The sequence below is a fragment of the Ambystoma mexicanum genome, chromosome 2p (genome assembly GCF_040938575.1).
Source record: "Ambystoma mexicanum isolate Mex_15411 chromosome 2p, UKY_AmexF1_1, whole genome shotgun sequence".
NCBI classification, from domain to species: domain Eukaryota; kingdom Metazoa; phylum Chordata; class Amphibia; order Caudata; family Ambystomatidae; genus Ambystoma; species Ambystoma mexicanum.
Window position 1 is genome coordinate 786,298,282 of NC_090923.1, and position 15,121 is coordinate 786,313,402.

A 15,121-nucleotide genomic window follows, 5' to 3' on the forward strand; every position below is an offset into this window, starting at 1 on the left:
TGAAATGATTAATATGCTCCTGAAAATGAATTGAGGTATGCTGTGAGACTCTGATGGCACACTGACTTAATACAAGTCTTTGCTTGAGAATAGGGGTAACTGCTTTCTATGTGCTTGATCCTTATACTTCCCTCCCTACAGAAGACAGTCCCTTGGCAACAAAAAATAGGGAACTCCCATTCTTTTCGACTAGGCCTGGTAAGTGGCATTTCATTACAGAGTGCTCCTATAAATATATGCATTTAAATATATTCACTTTGGCATGATGAACTGGGCTTATACTCCCCAGTGATTTATTTGCAAAAGGGCATTTACTGAGCGGTTTTAAATGGATACTATGGGCACACTGAAAACAATGTACTATCATAACCAACAAAGAGGGCAGTGAAACATTGTCTCTGCAGGTCAGTCTACCTTTTTCAGTAATAGAAAACACTAACACCAAAGCGACAGGGATAGTGGCGGCCGCTAACATAGGGCGGGGGGCACCACCCCCCCACCCAGGACCCCCACCCATGGAGTGTGATGAGAAGTGTCCCATAAATTCAGTTCTGCAGAACAGATAACAGAAGTTCTGAATCTGTTCTGCATGAGCTGGGCAACGTTGCGTCAATCAGATGTGCACATAATATATAATAAAAAAAGAATTATCTGGCGCTGAGCCACTCTGCAATATTGCATCTTCATGGCTGCGCTGGCTGGCACACTGACATAGCAGGGCGCGTCCCGTTTTACGCATCTTTTTACTATGTAAAACGCATGGGGCATCATTACGAGATGGGAGGTAAGGGATTACCGGCACTTGTAAGGGCACCGGTGCCGGTAATCCCTTACCTCCCTAATACGAGTTCCCTTTGCAGGTCCTTCCTTAACGCCTGCTTTTTGCAGGAGTTAAGGACGGGACCTGCAAAGGGACTCTAGAGCTAATAATGGTACCGCAATTTGCGGTACCGTTATTAGCACCTTCCCCATTCCCATTGAGCCCTATGGGAGCCCTATGGGGGCTCAAATGGGAATGGGGAATGGCCCTGATGAATGGGGAATTACCGGTCCCTCCGACCTCGGAATGGACCGGTAATGGCTCCATTCACCAGGGCGAAGTCTGAATGGTTTTGGAGGCAGCCATGGAGCTAACAGCTCCATGGCTACCTCCAACCTCGTAATGAGGCCCATGGAGTTCGTAGCTCCACGCATTTTACGTAATCCATCCCAATCTAGGATGGTAGCGGGGTGCTAGAGGGGTGGCCCCGCCTGTATTAATCTCTGCGCAAACAGCGCACTGATCTGACCTTACAGTTAGGCGCATAGCAACATAATTATTTACTTAATGTCATTGGCTGTTTGTCAGCCTATGACGTTTGAGTGTGGGTGGGGTGATGGGCACTGGTGACGCGACGGCGCCACTTTCTCACTTCCTGCTGAGTGGAAGGTTGACTAAAGTAGAGCTTCCCCGAGAACAGCAGAGGGCCCTGCCATGTCCAAGGCTTTTGCTTGCCATCGCCGCCGGACCGATAAGAAAAGTTAACGAACTTGAAGACTTTTCTTTGTGCCCAGCCTTCATTACGCAGGGCACTGCTCCAGGAGTGTCCTGGAGCACTGCCCTAGTGAATGCAGGGCCTAGTTGTCGATGTCGTCGATGCCGTCCTAGGCCCTGCATGGCTGGCCTTGTAGCCTGAAGCTGATCAGCAGAGCAGTCAGTGCCACATCTGTGCCGGTGCCGGGTCCTTGGCTGCTTTGCTTATTTGTGATAAGTTGTACTAGTACTTCTAGTAATGTTGAGGGGGGTGCATGCTAGTCTACTTTCTACAAAATAACTGTTGTAGACCTTTATGCCAGTGCCCCCAGCCAGCAGTCATTGGCATGTTATTGGCACCACTTAAGTGCACGCTCGTTGTATGGGTTATACCGTATTCGGAATGAAAAAAAAAAAATAGCACAAAGATAGAAGTTGATGGGCGCCCATAAATTGGTGCTGTTATTTGGTCTCATGCCAGCCCTGGTACAACAACATAGGTAATTTAGTACCCCTTTTCATTGCATTCTAGTATTTTTAGTTACGGCACTGAACCACCATTTTTAAATGTGGGGCCACAGTACCCGGAAAGAATTGAACCAACAGATCAGTTTATAGCCATTATCGCGCACGTTAGACAATGAATAAATGGGCGACTTTACATTTCACATGTGATGAGTGTCAGGTTCGCACACGCAGCCCACTTGCTGCATCTGAACCAGCATATCCCTGGCATGAAGGTGCATGCCCGTGAACCACAGAAGGTTTAGAATGCATTTTTACTCCAGGAGTGCACCCAGTTCATTCATGCATTGGACAGCAGTTTGTGCTTTCGGTGTGATGTAGGTATGAAGTTGCTGGGTAGTGCTAAGTTTGGATATGTGTGCATTTGAGTAACACAACTCGTGGTTTGTGCTTTGTGCAGCAGTTGGCCTGATCCACTATCTGGATAACTAGCTGGCTGATATGAGGTTATATAATGAGGTTGTATGAATGCACATTTGGGTAGCATGGTTCTCATTTTACATACAGAGCAGCAGGATGTTCATCGATTCGCAGTGCATGAGGTAGTGTGCACATTATCTGGGAAGTGGGGGGCTGCGTCCTTTCCAACACAGCATAACCAAGCCCCCAATCTATTGTAGCAACCCTTCATGGCAGCCATTGGTGATAGTGCGATAGTAGTACCTCCCATGAGAATATCTCAGCGCACCGTCTCCCACTGTATTCTTCATTTCAGAAGACCATCATTAATAGCTATATTAAAAAAAATGGGCACAAGCCGATTGAGCAATGGGTGCTGCAGTTTCCTTTCAACCTCCAAAAGTTTGTCTAGGATTTCAATGTTGTCTCTGCACACATTTGTGAAAATGCAACAAGAGTCACAACAAAGGCAGGGGTGGGGTTACATATATTCTGCCCCTACTTGCTACGGTCACTACTGACCAGAGGCAGACCCATATGATTTTATTTAAATGAGAATGAGGGACTCCAAGAACACCCACCATCTCCACCCTCCCCCGCAATCCTCGGCTCCCATCCACAGGAAGGGCAGGATCGCAGAAATCAGTAATACCAAGTAAACTATATCTGTACAGGCCAACATATTGCTCATTAAGCAAGTTCCCAAAATGGGATGGGTGCGGCTAAAATCAAGCAATCATGTGGCAGGCAGCAGCTCAAGGCCCTGAGCAAACAGAAACAAAGGTCACACGCACTCTTAACAACACGACCGACATACACAACTGTAACAAAATACAGGCTAGCAAGGAGGTTCACAGAGTGCTCGATTTGTGCTGAATCAACGCTTTATTTTAAGCAAGAAAATAATGTTTCCATTAATGGGGCAGAAAAGTGCAAATGTGCGGCGAGAAAACGATCTTGTGGCTGCCTATGCTTTGCATCTTTAAAATAAAAGCATGTTTTTCACTACAAAAAAATGTCCACTGTAGACAGTGGACCATCTGAGTCCCGCCTTCATGCGTAAATCACTGCAAGTCAATGAATGCATTGCCCAGTAGGAATTTGACCACTCCCTTTAACCAAGCCTTGCTTTGCATTCAAAGTGCCTGCCAGTGTTTGTTCAAAGCAGTCGTTTGAGAGTTAATTACTTAATTGGAGATGTAAACATGCTGCTGCCTTACCAGGGCTGCCTTCATCCACAGATTTATAGGCACTCTATGTGTCCTTCAATGAAGTTCTGTTAAAACAAGCATTGACAAAGGCAACGTTTTTGGCTTGTCCATACATTTTAAGCTTTTGCCCGGCAATGATTGATATTAGATGCCCGGGTACTAGCTAAATTTTGCACCTACCAACAATGGGTAGTTAATACTGCTATGGCTGTGCCTGGCAGGTGCCTTTCCCGTGCCTATTGCCTAAACAAAAGTCCAAACTGTTGGCATTGCCAATGCTTAATTTAAAACCCAACGCTTTTTCGATCGTGTTTGTGTGGGTTTGGCAGTAATTTGCACATTTTGGAAACCATTTTTTGCCAATGTGTGAGGGCGGAACTCCCCCCCACCAACCCCTTGATGTGGGGGCAGGCTTGCTTGCAGCACTCGCTCGCTTACAAATTCGTCCTACAAAATTTCCACCCCACCACCTTTCAAAGTCACCAGTCACCACTGGACAGGGATCCTTTATATATTTTGGGATCCACTTTCCTTCAGCTGGATTGAAGTTAATTGATGGGATTCCTCCGTCTGGGGGGTCGGGGGATATTGAAATACCACAAGGTGCTGTGAGTCAAGATTGACGCTCATTTTTAGAACACTGTGTTTTCTGTATTGCAATAACTGGTTATGTTTTAGGTGAAGGATGAAATCCGTGGACATCAGTAGTGCTGCATGACATTGAAGAGACACATGAACATTGGTGCATGAGGTTGCAGAGGGACCAGCAAAGGGTTTTTTGGGTAGCCACACCAGCCTAGCAAGGAAGGATAGCTGTAATGATTGGTTGTATGTCACAACGTTGAATGCCTTCTGTGAGGAACTGCCAAAAGTGGCCCCGTTTAGATGAACCGTGTTTTTAAAAAGGGGTTCTGACACCCACGGCCACTCCTTAAGCATTACATTTTCACTCTATTGCCCTGCAGCCATATTTTTACCTGTTTGATTGTCCTATTTGACTTGGAAGTGTCTTCGACATGAATTCTACATTTTATCTGAAACGTGATTGTTCAAGTTATGGATGTATCTATTGGTGTACAGGTTCCTAGTTGCTCCAATTTACACAGCCCTTTCACACCTAGTTTAGGATGTGAAAGAATGTTTTCAGCATATAGGTAGTCTTTCCGAGTACAGCATGCAGTTGAGAGAGAAGGAAGATGTCCCTGAATTGGCTAGCGTTTCTGTGGGAGTTGGCAGTGGCTGAAGGAACAGGCCACAAATTAATTACTAGCTCTCATACAGTTCTATAGTTATGACCATGATGTTGGGGGGGTATAGCGGTGGAATGGCCTGTCAGCCAAAGCCTAGGTAGGTCCGAGCAAAGGGAGGGTAACAGCGAGGGCTCAGGTGCATTACCAGCCATGTACGCCCCCGACAAGATGGTAATCGCTAAGCCTCCATTTGGATTGCAAATTGTTTTAATCTTTTATTTTAAGAGCAGGGCTCTGCAGGTATTGAATGAGCCTAATCTCCTGTAAAAATAAACAAGATGGCTGCCACCGGAGTAAATAGAAAAGGAACTAAGACCCTTTTCTAATTCTATGGTGGGTCACGGACGGACAGAGACAGGGAGTGGGAAAGTGGGCAGGTGAAAGAGGTACGGTGGGTTTGGGATGTCGGACTGTGGGGTGTTGGGAACAGAGGACGGGATAGGAGGGGGCCACGTGAGAAAGTGCTAAAAAAAGTGGCAGTACCTGGGGAAGGAGCTCAAGTGCCTAGTGGAATACCGATGGGACACTGGCAGTTCTCTCTTTATTTCCAGCCATCTCATTGGTTGAGCACCCTTCGCCGGTTTCAATAAGGCATTCTTCGTAATTGTCTCACAGTCAGGTAGGGGTTGAACTATGTTTGTAGTCTAAAAATAATTCAGTGAGTCAAGGTCCAAAGTCCCAGTTAACAAATGTACCTATTGGCCTGGAAGGGGTGATAAGTGCATCAAGGTATCTAAGGCAGATACATGTAAAATTAGCAGAGCTTCCTGTATGTGCTGGCACACCTTCCTTTCATTTTTCCCTCCATGCTTAGTAAGCAAACTTAAAACTTAACCATCCCTCTGCCAGGCACAACGTTACCACCATTGAAAATCATATGTCCTACCTCCGTCATTTTGGTAATAAAACAGTCCATATAGTCCCTGGGGCAATTGGGATCATGCGTTCGCAGATGAGATTTGATTCCATCTAAAATCACTTTTGAAATCTTATTGAAGTTTGTAAAAAGGCGTTGGTGAAGTCCGGGAAGGTAGTTCATGATATCTGGGTAAATGTTGTACATCTGCAAACAAAATAAAGAACGCACATTGAGAGATCCATCATAAGGTGAACCTTTTCATTGTTTTAAGAAGAAACATACCATTTCCCAAAGGAAGTTTTCACATGAATTTGGTCATGTTGTCATAAACCTTGTATCCATTGCACAGTATAAAAGGGGCTGAGCGAACATGGACACTCCTTGGGAAGAGCAGGAGGAATGTGAGAACAATAACAGAAGTCTTTGTTATCATTATATAGGCTGGTACTGAGGTCTTATCCGATATATTATCAGGTTTTGGAAGAAATGTTAGCAGTTGGATAATGACAGACTGCAAGCAGTTTAGGTACAAGTAAGAACAGCAAATGGTTTAAAAGGCAATCCTCTGAGAGACAATCAAATTCACAAACATGTTCACACCAGAGGAAAGGACAGCAAGAAGGACTATGATGTAGCAATTCAAATTTCTAGCAGGGTTGAAGTGGCTCCCCAAAGCAACACAGGGTGTAGGTAATGCCAGTCAAACACAAACATACCAGTGTAAACTAGCAAAGAAGGCATATGCTATAGGAATTCAAATCCATAACAGGGATGGAGTGGAAGTTAAAAGCAATACAGGATGGAAAATGAACAGTGGTGGTTATACTGAACGATAATTGCACCCAGAAAGTGGACAGAAAATATTAACCTAAATTTTGCATGGGATGTTTTAATTAAGCAATGAAACCTGCCGAGGGTTATGCTCCTGAGGCAATAGTTAGAAGCCCAAGTGAAGTGAGGGCTTTAACGTAGCCCTGGGGAATGACCTGAGTGGTAATGCCCCCTTACCCTCCGAGGGTCCTATTGCCATTAGTACCCCGGCACGTCGTACCGGGCTAATAGCATTTTTTCTCGATTTGAGAAACGGCTTTTAATCCGTTTCTCAACTCGAGAAAAAAAGGGAAAAAATGGCCACCAGGTATCAGGGAGTAGGGACTCAGTGTCGTCCCTTCAACTTTTCCATGGCAGTCATTTAAAAAAAAAATAAACAAAAAAGATTGCAGACGTGGAAGGGCGAGAAGGAACTATACATAGTCCCTTTTCCCTTTCCTTTATGGCCAGGAATCAGAAAACTCCGGCCAGACAAAGGCATTGTCGGACTGGTAATGACCGGGTGGGGGCCAATGAGATTGCTTGATACAAGCTCATTGACTCTCACCGGGTACTAATAGGTATTTTTACCTCTGCACCCTCACGCAATCTTTCAAAAAATAGTTCTACTTCCATATTGTGTGCATGCAATAAGGTACTATTCCTGGGAGAGCCAAAGAGCCTCAGAGGCAACGTATATTCAGGACTATCAGAATATTTGTTCTTTGACTAAACTCTGGATGCATAGCTAAAAAATATGTATGTGGCAAAAAGCATAATTGTAAATCTAGTGTCAGTTGAAATAACAACAGCTTTTTACAACCTTTTCTAGGATACTTAATGCCCTCACTGGTGATTTGCGTGTAAATAGTCCACTTGAATTTCAGTGCTCATAGAAAATCTCCATCAGAATGACTTTTATCGTCTGCAGTGTGTTCCTTCTGTGACTGGCCGCAATGGGACGGGAGAAGGGACTACACATAGTTCCTTCTTCCTGTTCCATGGATGGCACCCATTTTTTTTGTTTACTTTTTTCCACTCAACTGAATGGCCACCATGGAAAGGGAGAAGGGACTACATGTATTCCCTTCTCCCAATCGCTGGTGGCCATTAAAAAAAAATATATATATATATATATTCTCAAATCGAGAAACAGTTGCAGCGCTGTTTCTCGACTCACGAAAAATTGGTATTAGTACCCTGGTACGTTGTGCTGGGGTATTAATGGCAATATGACCCTCAGAGGGTAATGCCCACAGGGCTCCATTAAAGTATGACCAGTAATGCCCACCTCCTTCAGTCATATTGCCTAAATAATGACAGTGAAGGACTCTGTGCCAATATCCAGCGTACCAAGCTCAGTCCAGTGTCAGAGTGCTTCACAGCTATGGCAGGAGGACATAACGTACCAGTTTGCTGATCAATAATGCTCAGTAATGTCCACCTCCTTGGGTTATATTGCCAAAATAATGATAGGGGAGGACTCCGTGCAAATGTCCATCATACCAAGCTCAGTCCAGTGTCAGAGTGCTTCACAGCCATGAAACGATATAACGTACCAGTTTGCTGCACAATAATGCTTTCGGAATGTCCAGTGGTTATGTGATGTTGAATCATAGAAGGGGCAGTCCAGTGACACAGTAAACATCAAATATTTAATAAGGAGGTGCTGCTTAGTGCCAGAGTGCACATTATGTGGGGACTGCACAGTCCTCAGGACTAGCCTGCCAGAACTTCGTCAATCAGCAAGGCCCTATGAAGGACGACATGCAGTAGAATCGTTCCTCTCAAGCATAGGATGCTGCTCTGTCCATGCTCATCCACTTCGCACACCCAACACCCAGGGGCAGTGAAATCAATTGTTTTGATGAAACTGGGATATTATTAGGTCCTAGTTTCTGGGGTTATGAGCATCAATTAACACACATAAGAATGCAACCTCTTTTGCTCCATATTGAACAAGCTCTAGTATGCTAGTCCATACATCAGTTCATAAGAGGGGAGTAGTCTGAAAATGTCTGCCCTTGATTAAGTGTAAGATGCCTAAAAGGATGCACATCGAACCCACACATAGTAAAGTAAGATGTGGGTGCTGGACAGCTTCATGAGCCAGAAGCATACCATATGTTGCATATATGAATGCACCCGGTTCAAGTGGAAAGGCTTAATTTGAGTTGAACCGTTCGAAGCTTGAAAGGGTTAAACTATCCACCACAAATGCATGACCAAGTTCATGCAGCCCAAGAAATACTTAAGCCCCCCATGTTAATAAGGCCTGTTCCCAACAACCACTGTCCCATTCTCTATTCTTCCACAGCTGCAAATAGGAGAATGAGAACTTTCTACGAAAGGTGCACCAGGGCAGCACCTTTAACTGATCATTATTTCCAACACGTTTGTGACAAGGTCTGTAGATATTGGATTGACTCTTATTTTCCAGAAAAGGCTCTACTTGCTTTTCCTACTTCAAATGGTTGTGCAACGTTTGGTCTAAATTCAAGGCAAGAAGGAACAGGAAGCCCTGGCAAATGGCTTCTTTTATGGAGACAAACGTATTTCCTAGGGTAGAAAATCAATCTCCATGACAACCATCAATGCTTTGTTCTAGTATGCCTCATTTTACTGCCTTAAAACCATTCCTTAATAATAATAATAATAATAATAATAATAATAATAATAATAATAATAATAATACTAATTAGTCATTAGGATTATTATTTGATTTCTCTTTTTGCAATGCATGTCATATTCCTCTGACCTCTAAGCACTGTACCAACAGGTGTTATTCATAGGCAATTGAAATATGCTTAGTTTATTGACCTTTAAAGAATGAAGAGGTGGGTTGGCTCTGACACGTGATATGAACTTGTGAACTGAAGGCAGGGCCAATATCAGATATGCATGCTTAACTCAAAAACTATCTACCAAGACCAATGTGAGATGATGATCAAAAGTCAACTTCAAAATAGAACTACAACAGGGCAAGATGTTGAATGAAAACCTGGCATATACAAAGACCTTGCAGAATGCCAGAGGATACTCACAGGTCCGAACAATGATGCGTTATGGGCTCACCAACAAACATGATAACTGAAGGTTTGCAACAAATTTAGGAAGCTGCGTAGCAGGTGTCACTGTGCTGCAATGAGTCCTTACACCTAGGTACCTGTTGAAGTTCAACCATAAAGAATTTTGTCATGGATACTGGCCGGGGGCCCTACACAAAATATATCCAAGGTCACATCCTTCAATACCGAGCATTTTTGCTAAATATGAGTAGCAGGAAAGCCCTAAGAAAGATGTTTGAATAAAATCGACCAAGAAATAAGATATGATGTTATCTTGTGTTTGTCTATACAGATGTTTAATGTAAAGTGTAACCTCCAGCATGCTCTAAAAACGAAGTGCAGATGAGAGTTGTCTGGATGCCAAGTCTCTACCTGTCAATGTCTTAACTTGGGATACCATATGGGTAGAATCTGTTTTATCTCATGTTGGATGACTCTTGCTGATGTTTATTCTCAGAACATAATGATCTAATTGTTGTTAATGCAATTTCTCTTACTTAATTGTGGGTTATTTTGTCTTCCTTTTCCCTCAACACATTGGGAAATATGAGTGTGATTCAGGCATCCCAGGCTAGCATTGTGCTTCCAGGACCCTTTTGGGCCTTGTAATTAGGCTGGTAAAAGTTGTTTTGAGCCCCACCAAGCCCGCGTGCAGTCCTGCTGTTCCCCAACCCTCTCCTTAACTTCAATCTCCCTCTCCCACCCTCCTCCCAACTCCCAGCCCTCCCACCTCCCCTGATTGGCTTGTCCTGACTTCCGTGTTTAGTGTTCTCTCCAGCACTGCTTGAATGTGCCCACTTTCACCTACGCATCCCAGGTTAGAGTTGTACTTCCATGACCCTCCTGGGCCTTGTAATTTGGCTGGTAAAAGTTGTTTTGATCCCCGCTCAGGCCCGATTGCAGTCCCGCTTTTCCCCGACCCTCTCCTTAGCTCCAATCTCCCTCCCCAACCCTCCTCCCGACTCCCAACCCTCCCACCTCCCCTGATTGGCTTGACCTGCCTTCCGAGTTTAGTATAGTCTCTGGCACGGCTTGTGTGTGCCCACTATCACCCATGCATCCCAGGTTAGTGTTGTGCTTCCAGGACTCTCTTGGCCCTTGTAATTTGGCTGGTAAAAGTTGTTTTGAGCTCCGATAGGCCAGTGTGCAGTCACCCTTTTCCCTGACCCTCTCCTTAGCTCCAATGTCCCTCCCCCACACTTCTCCCGCCTCCCAGCCCCCCACCTCCTCTGATTGGCTTGTTCTGCCTTCCGTGTTTAGTGCTGTCTCGGGCACTGCTTGCGTGTACCCACTTTCACCCAGGCATCCCAGTTAAGTGTTGTGCTTCCAGGACCCTCTTGGGCCTTGTCATTTGGCTGGTAAAAATTGCTTTGAGCCCCCCCCCCAGGTCTGTGTGCAGTCCCACTTTTCCCCAAGCCTCTCCTTAGCCCCAATCTCCCTCCCACACCCTCCTCCCACCTCCCCTGATTGGCTTGACCTGCCTTCCGTGTTTAGTGTTGTCTCCGGCACTGTTTGAGTTTGCCCACTTTCACCCATGCATTCCAGGTTAGTGTTGTGCTTCCAGGACCCTCTTGGCCCTTGTAATTTGGCTGGTAAAAGTTGTGTTCAGTTCCCAGAGGCCCGCGTGCAGTTACGCTTTTCCCCAACCCTCTCCTTAGCTGCAATCTCCCTCTCCCACACACCTCCATCCTCCCAGCCCCCCCACCTCCCCTGATTGGCTTGTCCTGCCATCCGTGTTTAGTGTTTTCTCTGGCACTGCATGCATGTTCCCACTTTCACCCAGGCATACCAGGTTAGTGTTGTGCTACCAAGACTAATTTGACTTGTATTGTGGGCAATTCACCTCATTCAATCTTGCATGCTCTCACCAAGGATACACAGAGTCATGCTTGGTCTCAACCTTCTTTATTCATCTTCATATCGCAACTGTCCCCGCTCCCTTCTGTGTCCCTCTTCTTCTGCCCTCTTCCCGCTCTGGTGTGTTTCTTCCCTTAAAGGGTCTGTGTCCCTTTGTTCAGTTACGACACCTCCCCCATGCTTCACATGAAAGCCGGGGTCAGATTTGTTCAATGAGTCTCATCGGTCTCTTCACTGTCATGTGGGGTGTGCCTGGAGACTCTCAGGTTTCACCAATCGCTTCAACCGGGGGGCTTGCATTTTCTTCATACCCTGGGTCCTCGGTGATCGCTTCTGATGTCTCTTGATCGTCGAGATACAGTCTTTTGAAGAATGACGCATTCCGTGTTATCTCCCCTGGTTCTCCTGTCGCGGTTATCATAGGTCCTTTTACAGCCTTGATGATCCGAGGTTCTGGGTAATAGCGGGTGTCCGTTTTCCTCCTCTGGTTTTGTCGCACTAGGACTGTCTGCCCTACTTCGAGCTGGGATTCTTTTGTATTCCTCTTTTTGTCAGCCCATTCTTTGGCTTTCCTTTTCTTTTCAGCATATCGTTCCCTTATGGCTGCGTCTTCTTCTGGTGTGTAGTCTTCCCATTGGGGAATGCACATTCGGGGACGGTATATCACCATTAGTTCTGCTGGTGTTTTCCCCGTTGCATTGTGCGGTGTGTTCCTGTAGCTGCTGAGCATGCCGCAGATAGCTTCTGAGTGTGATACTTGCTCAGCTAGGGTTTTCTGCTTAGTTAGTTTTATAGTAGCCATGAACCGTTCCACCATTCCGGTGACTTGGGGCCAGAGTGGTGTAACCTTTTGGTTGTGGAAACCGAGATGGTCTGCGAATTTGCCAAACTCGCGTCCTTGGAACGGAGATCCGTTGTCTGTCTTGACGATGTTGGAGATGCCCCATTCACTCAAGAGTTCATCTATGATGGGCGACGTCTCACAGAATGATGTTGACGGTGCTTGTTTGATGAACGGAAATCTTGAGTATTCATCGATGACCACGAGCAGGTAGCCACCTTCTTCCAGGGGTCCATAGAAGTCCATTAAAAACTTTTGCCAGGGCCTCTCTGGAAGTATTGTCGGCTGCAAGGGGCTTGGCGATGACTTCCTCGCTGCTAGTTGGCAGGGTCTGCAGTGTGCCAGCATGTCTTCCACTACGGTATCCATGTAGGGGAACCAAATGTGGTTTCTTAGGATCTTTTTGTATTGTCAATCCCTCTGTGGCCCTCGTGAGCTAGCGCTACTAGTGTTTTCCATAGATCTTTTGGGGCCACTAGCCTGTTTCCTCGTAACAGTATGTCTTGGTCAGTGGCCATCAGTTGAGAGTGTATTTTGGCCAGGCGGTCTAGGTCTTTCTTGTCTGCCCCCTCCCTTCTGTTTCTTCTTTCATGGGATTCCCTCCATTTGTTTGAGTGGGTGAGATGTATGGCGGTTTTGATTGTAGGGTCGGCTGTCGAGATGGTTGGTGGCATGGCATTGGAGGATAGGTATGAGATGTATTCTTCAGCCTCATGCGCTAGGGAGTTGTCACTTCCCATCAGTGGGTGTCTTGACAAGTAGTCCGCCGGGTTGGCTTCTCCTCCAGGCTTGTGGATGATCACATAGTCATATTCTTGTAACCTTATCCCCCAGCGCTCTTTTCGGCGAGGCATTTTTTGTCTTGGGGTTCCCAGATAGTGAGAGGAGCGCTTGATGGTCCGTTACTAAGGTGAACTTCTGGCTAATTACGAAGTGGTGGAACTTTTCGCAGGCCCATATAGCTGCGAGACTTGCTCGTTCAGCTTGGGAGTAAGCCTTTTTGGTGTGACATAGGGCACGGGTGGCATAGGCCACTATTGCATGTCGTACTTTGTCCTTGGTGTTTGTTTGGGCTAGGATGGCTCATAGGCCGACTGGACGGGCATCAACCGTGATGACAGTGTGCCACTCCGGGTGGAAGTATGCCAGCTGGCGATGGTTGGCGAGGCTCTCTTTGATGGCTAGGAAAGCCGTCTGGCAGTGTGTGTCCCAGTTGAACGGCTTGTCCTTCTTGAGGAGGGCTCGGAGCGGGTCGGTAATCGTGGCATAATTTTGGAGGTAGCGTGCACAGTATCCTGCCATCCCTAGCAACGAGCGGAGTTCTGCAGTTGTCGTGGGAGCTTGAAGGTCCGTGATCGCTTTGATCTTGTCTGGGTCAGTCCTTATGCCTTTGTCTGAAAATATATGTCCAAAGAATCTGAGGCTGGTTTTGTTGATGTCGCACTTGGGTCCATTCAGTGTTAGGCCCTCCTACTGGAGGATCTTGCAGACTGCTGCGACTGCCCTGCCATGTTGTTCTTGATTTTTCAAGGTCAAGCTGGGCAAACTCCTCTACCCGGTTCCGGAGGAAACCCCGCTCCTGTGGTTTCCAGTAACCCTGTGCAGATTAATCTACCTGGAAACATGCCGCAGGCCCCACCCGAACGCTTTGCTGGGGACCCCAACCGATTCGCCGTATTCATGAATCAGTGTCGTTTGCACTTCCTATGCAGACCTGGGGCCTTCCCTAATGATCAGACCAAGGTAGCATTTGTATTGTCATATCTCAGCGGCTGCGCTGCCGATTGGTCAGTTCCACTGGTTACTCAAGATGATCCGATTCTCTGTGATTTTCAAAGGTTTCAAGCAAGCATGGAAAGGTTATTTGCTCGACAATCTCAGGGGCAGGCTCTGGATGACAAACTTCTATCCCTGCGACAGGGCAATCAGGACCTCCTATCCTATATTGCAACCTTTAATAGACTAATTGTGGAAACGACTCCGTCCGACAAGTGTAGGGGTCCGCTTGCCGAGCTTGAAAACTAACTCTCAGACCTCGCATTTCATAATGGTTCTCGTCGATCCAGAACAGCCTAAGCGGTTGCATGCAATAAAGGCATACATCGATAGTGGGGCTATTGGAAACTATGTGGATCGTGAATTGGTCTCTAGGATTAACCTCCCTCTCCGTCCTAAAACCAGCAAAGATGTCATCACCACAGTCGATGGAACTGAAATTGCCTCTGGACCGGTAACACATTCCACTACTGAGGTGACTCTTATTGGTCCCGACGGCCATCGGGAGGGTGTTGTGTTTGATGTAATCAAGGCTCCACAGTTTCAGGTTATTCTTGGAATCCCTTGGTTAGAGACACATAATCCTCGAATTGATTGGCGAGCTAAGAGAATAACCTTCCCGGATTGTACACAAACCTGCTACCCAGAAAACCTGAAGATTAATATAGCATCTGTAACCTCTGCCTCCATGCAACTACCTACGGAATACCAAGACTTTCAGGACGTCTTCCAAAAGGAACAGGCCAACACGTTACCTCCTCACAGATCGTACGATTGCCAAATCGATCTGGTGCCCGGTGCACAACCCCCTTGCAGCAGGATTTATGCCCTTACCGAACCTGAGAATCTGCATTTGAGACAATATTTGGAATAATACCTAGCTAATGGTTTTATTCGCCCGTCAAAGTCCCCGGCATCTTCGGCTTTGTTCTTCGTGCCCAAAAAAGAAGGCGACCTTAGAACTTGTATCGATTACCGCGCATTGAACCAGATAACGGTTAAAAACCGTTAT

General features: G+C 46.1%; 1 protein-coding gene across 1 annotated transcript in view; it reads right to left on the reverse strand.

The window, feature by feature from the left end:
• Nucleotides 1-15,121, reverse strand: part of LOC138566790 (cytochrome P450 2F2-like) — a 316,131-nt gene that overhangs the window by 109,839 nt on the left and 191,171 nt on the right. The window contains exon 5 of the mRNA XM_069644444.1: nucleotides 5,785-5,961. Coding sequence (XP_069500545.1) covers nucleotides 5,785-5,961 — 177 coding nt within the window. The remainder of the gene's footprint in view (nucleotides 1-5,784; nucleotides 5,962-15,121) is intronic.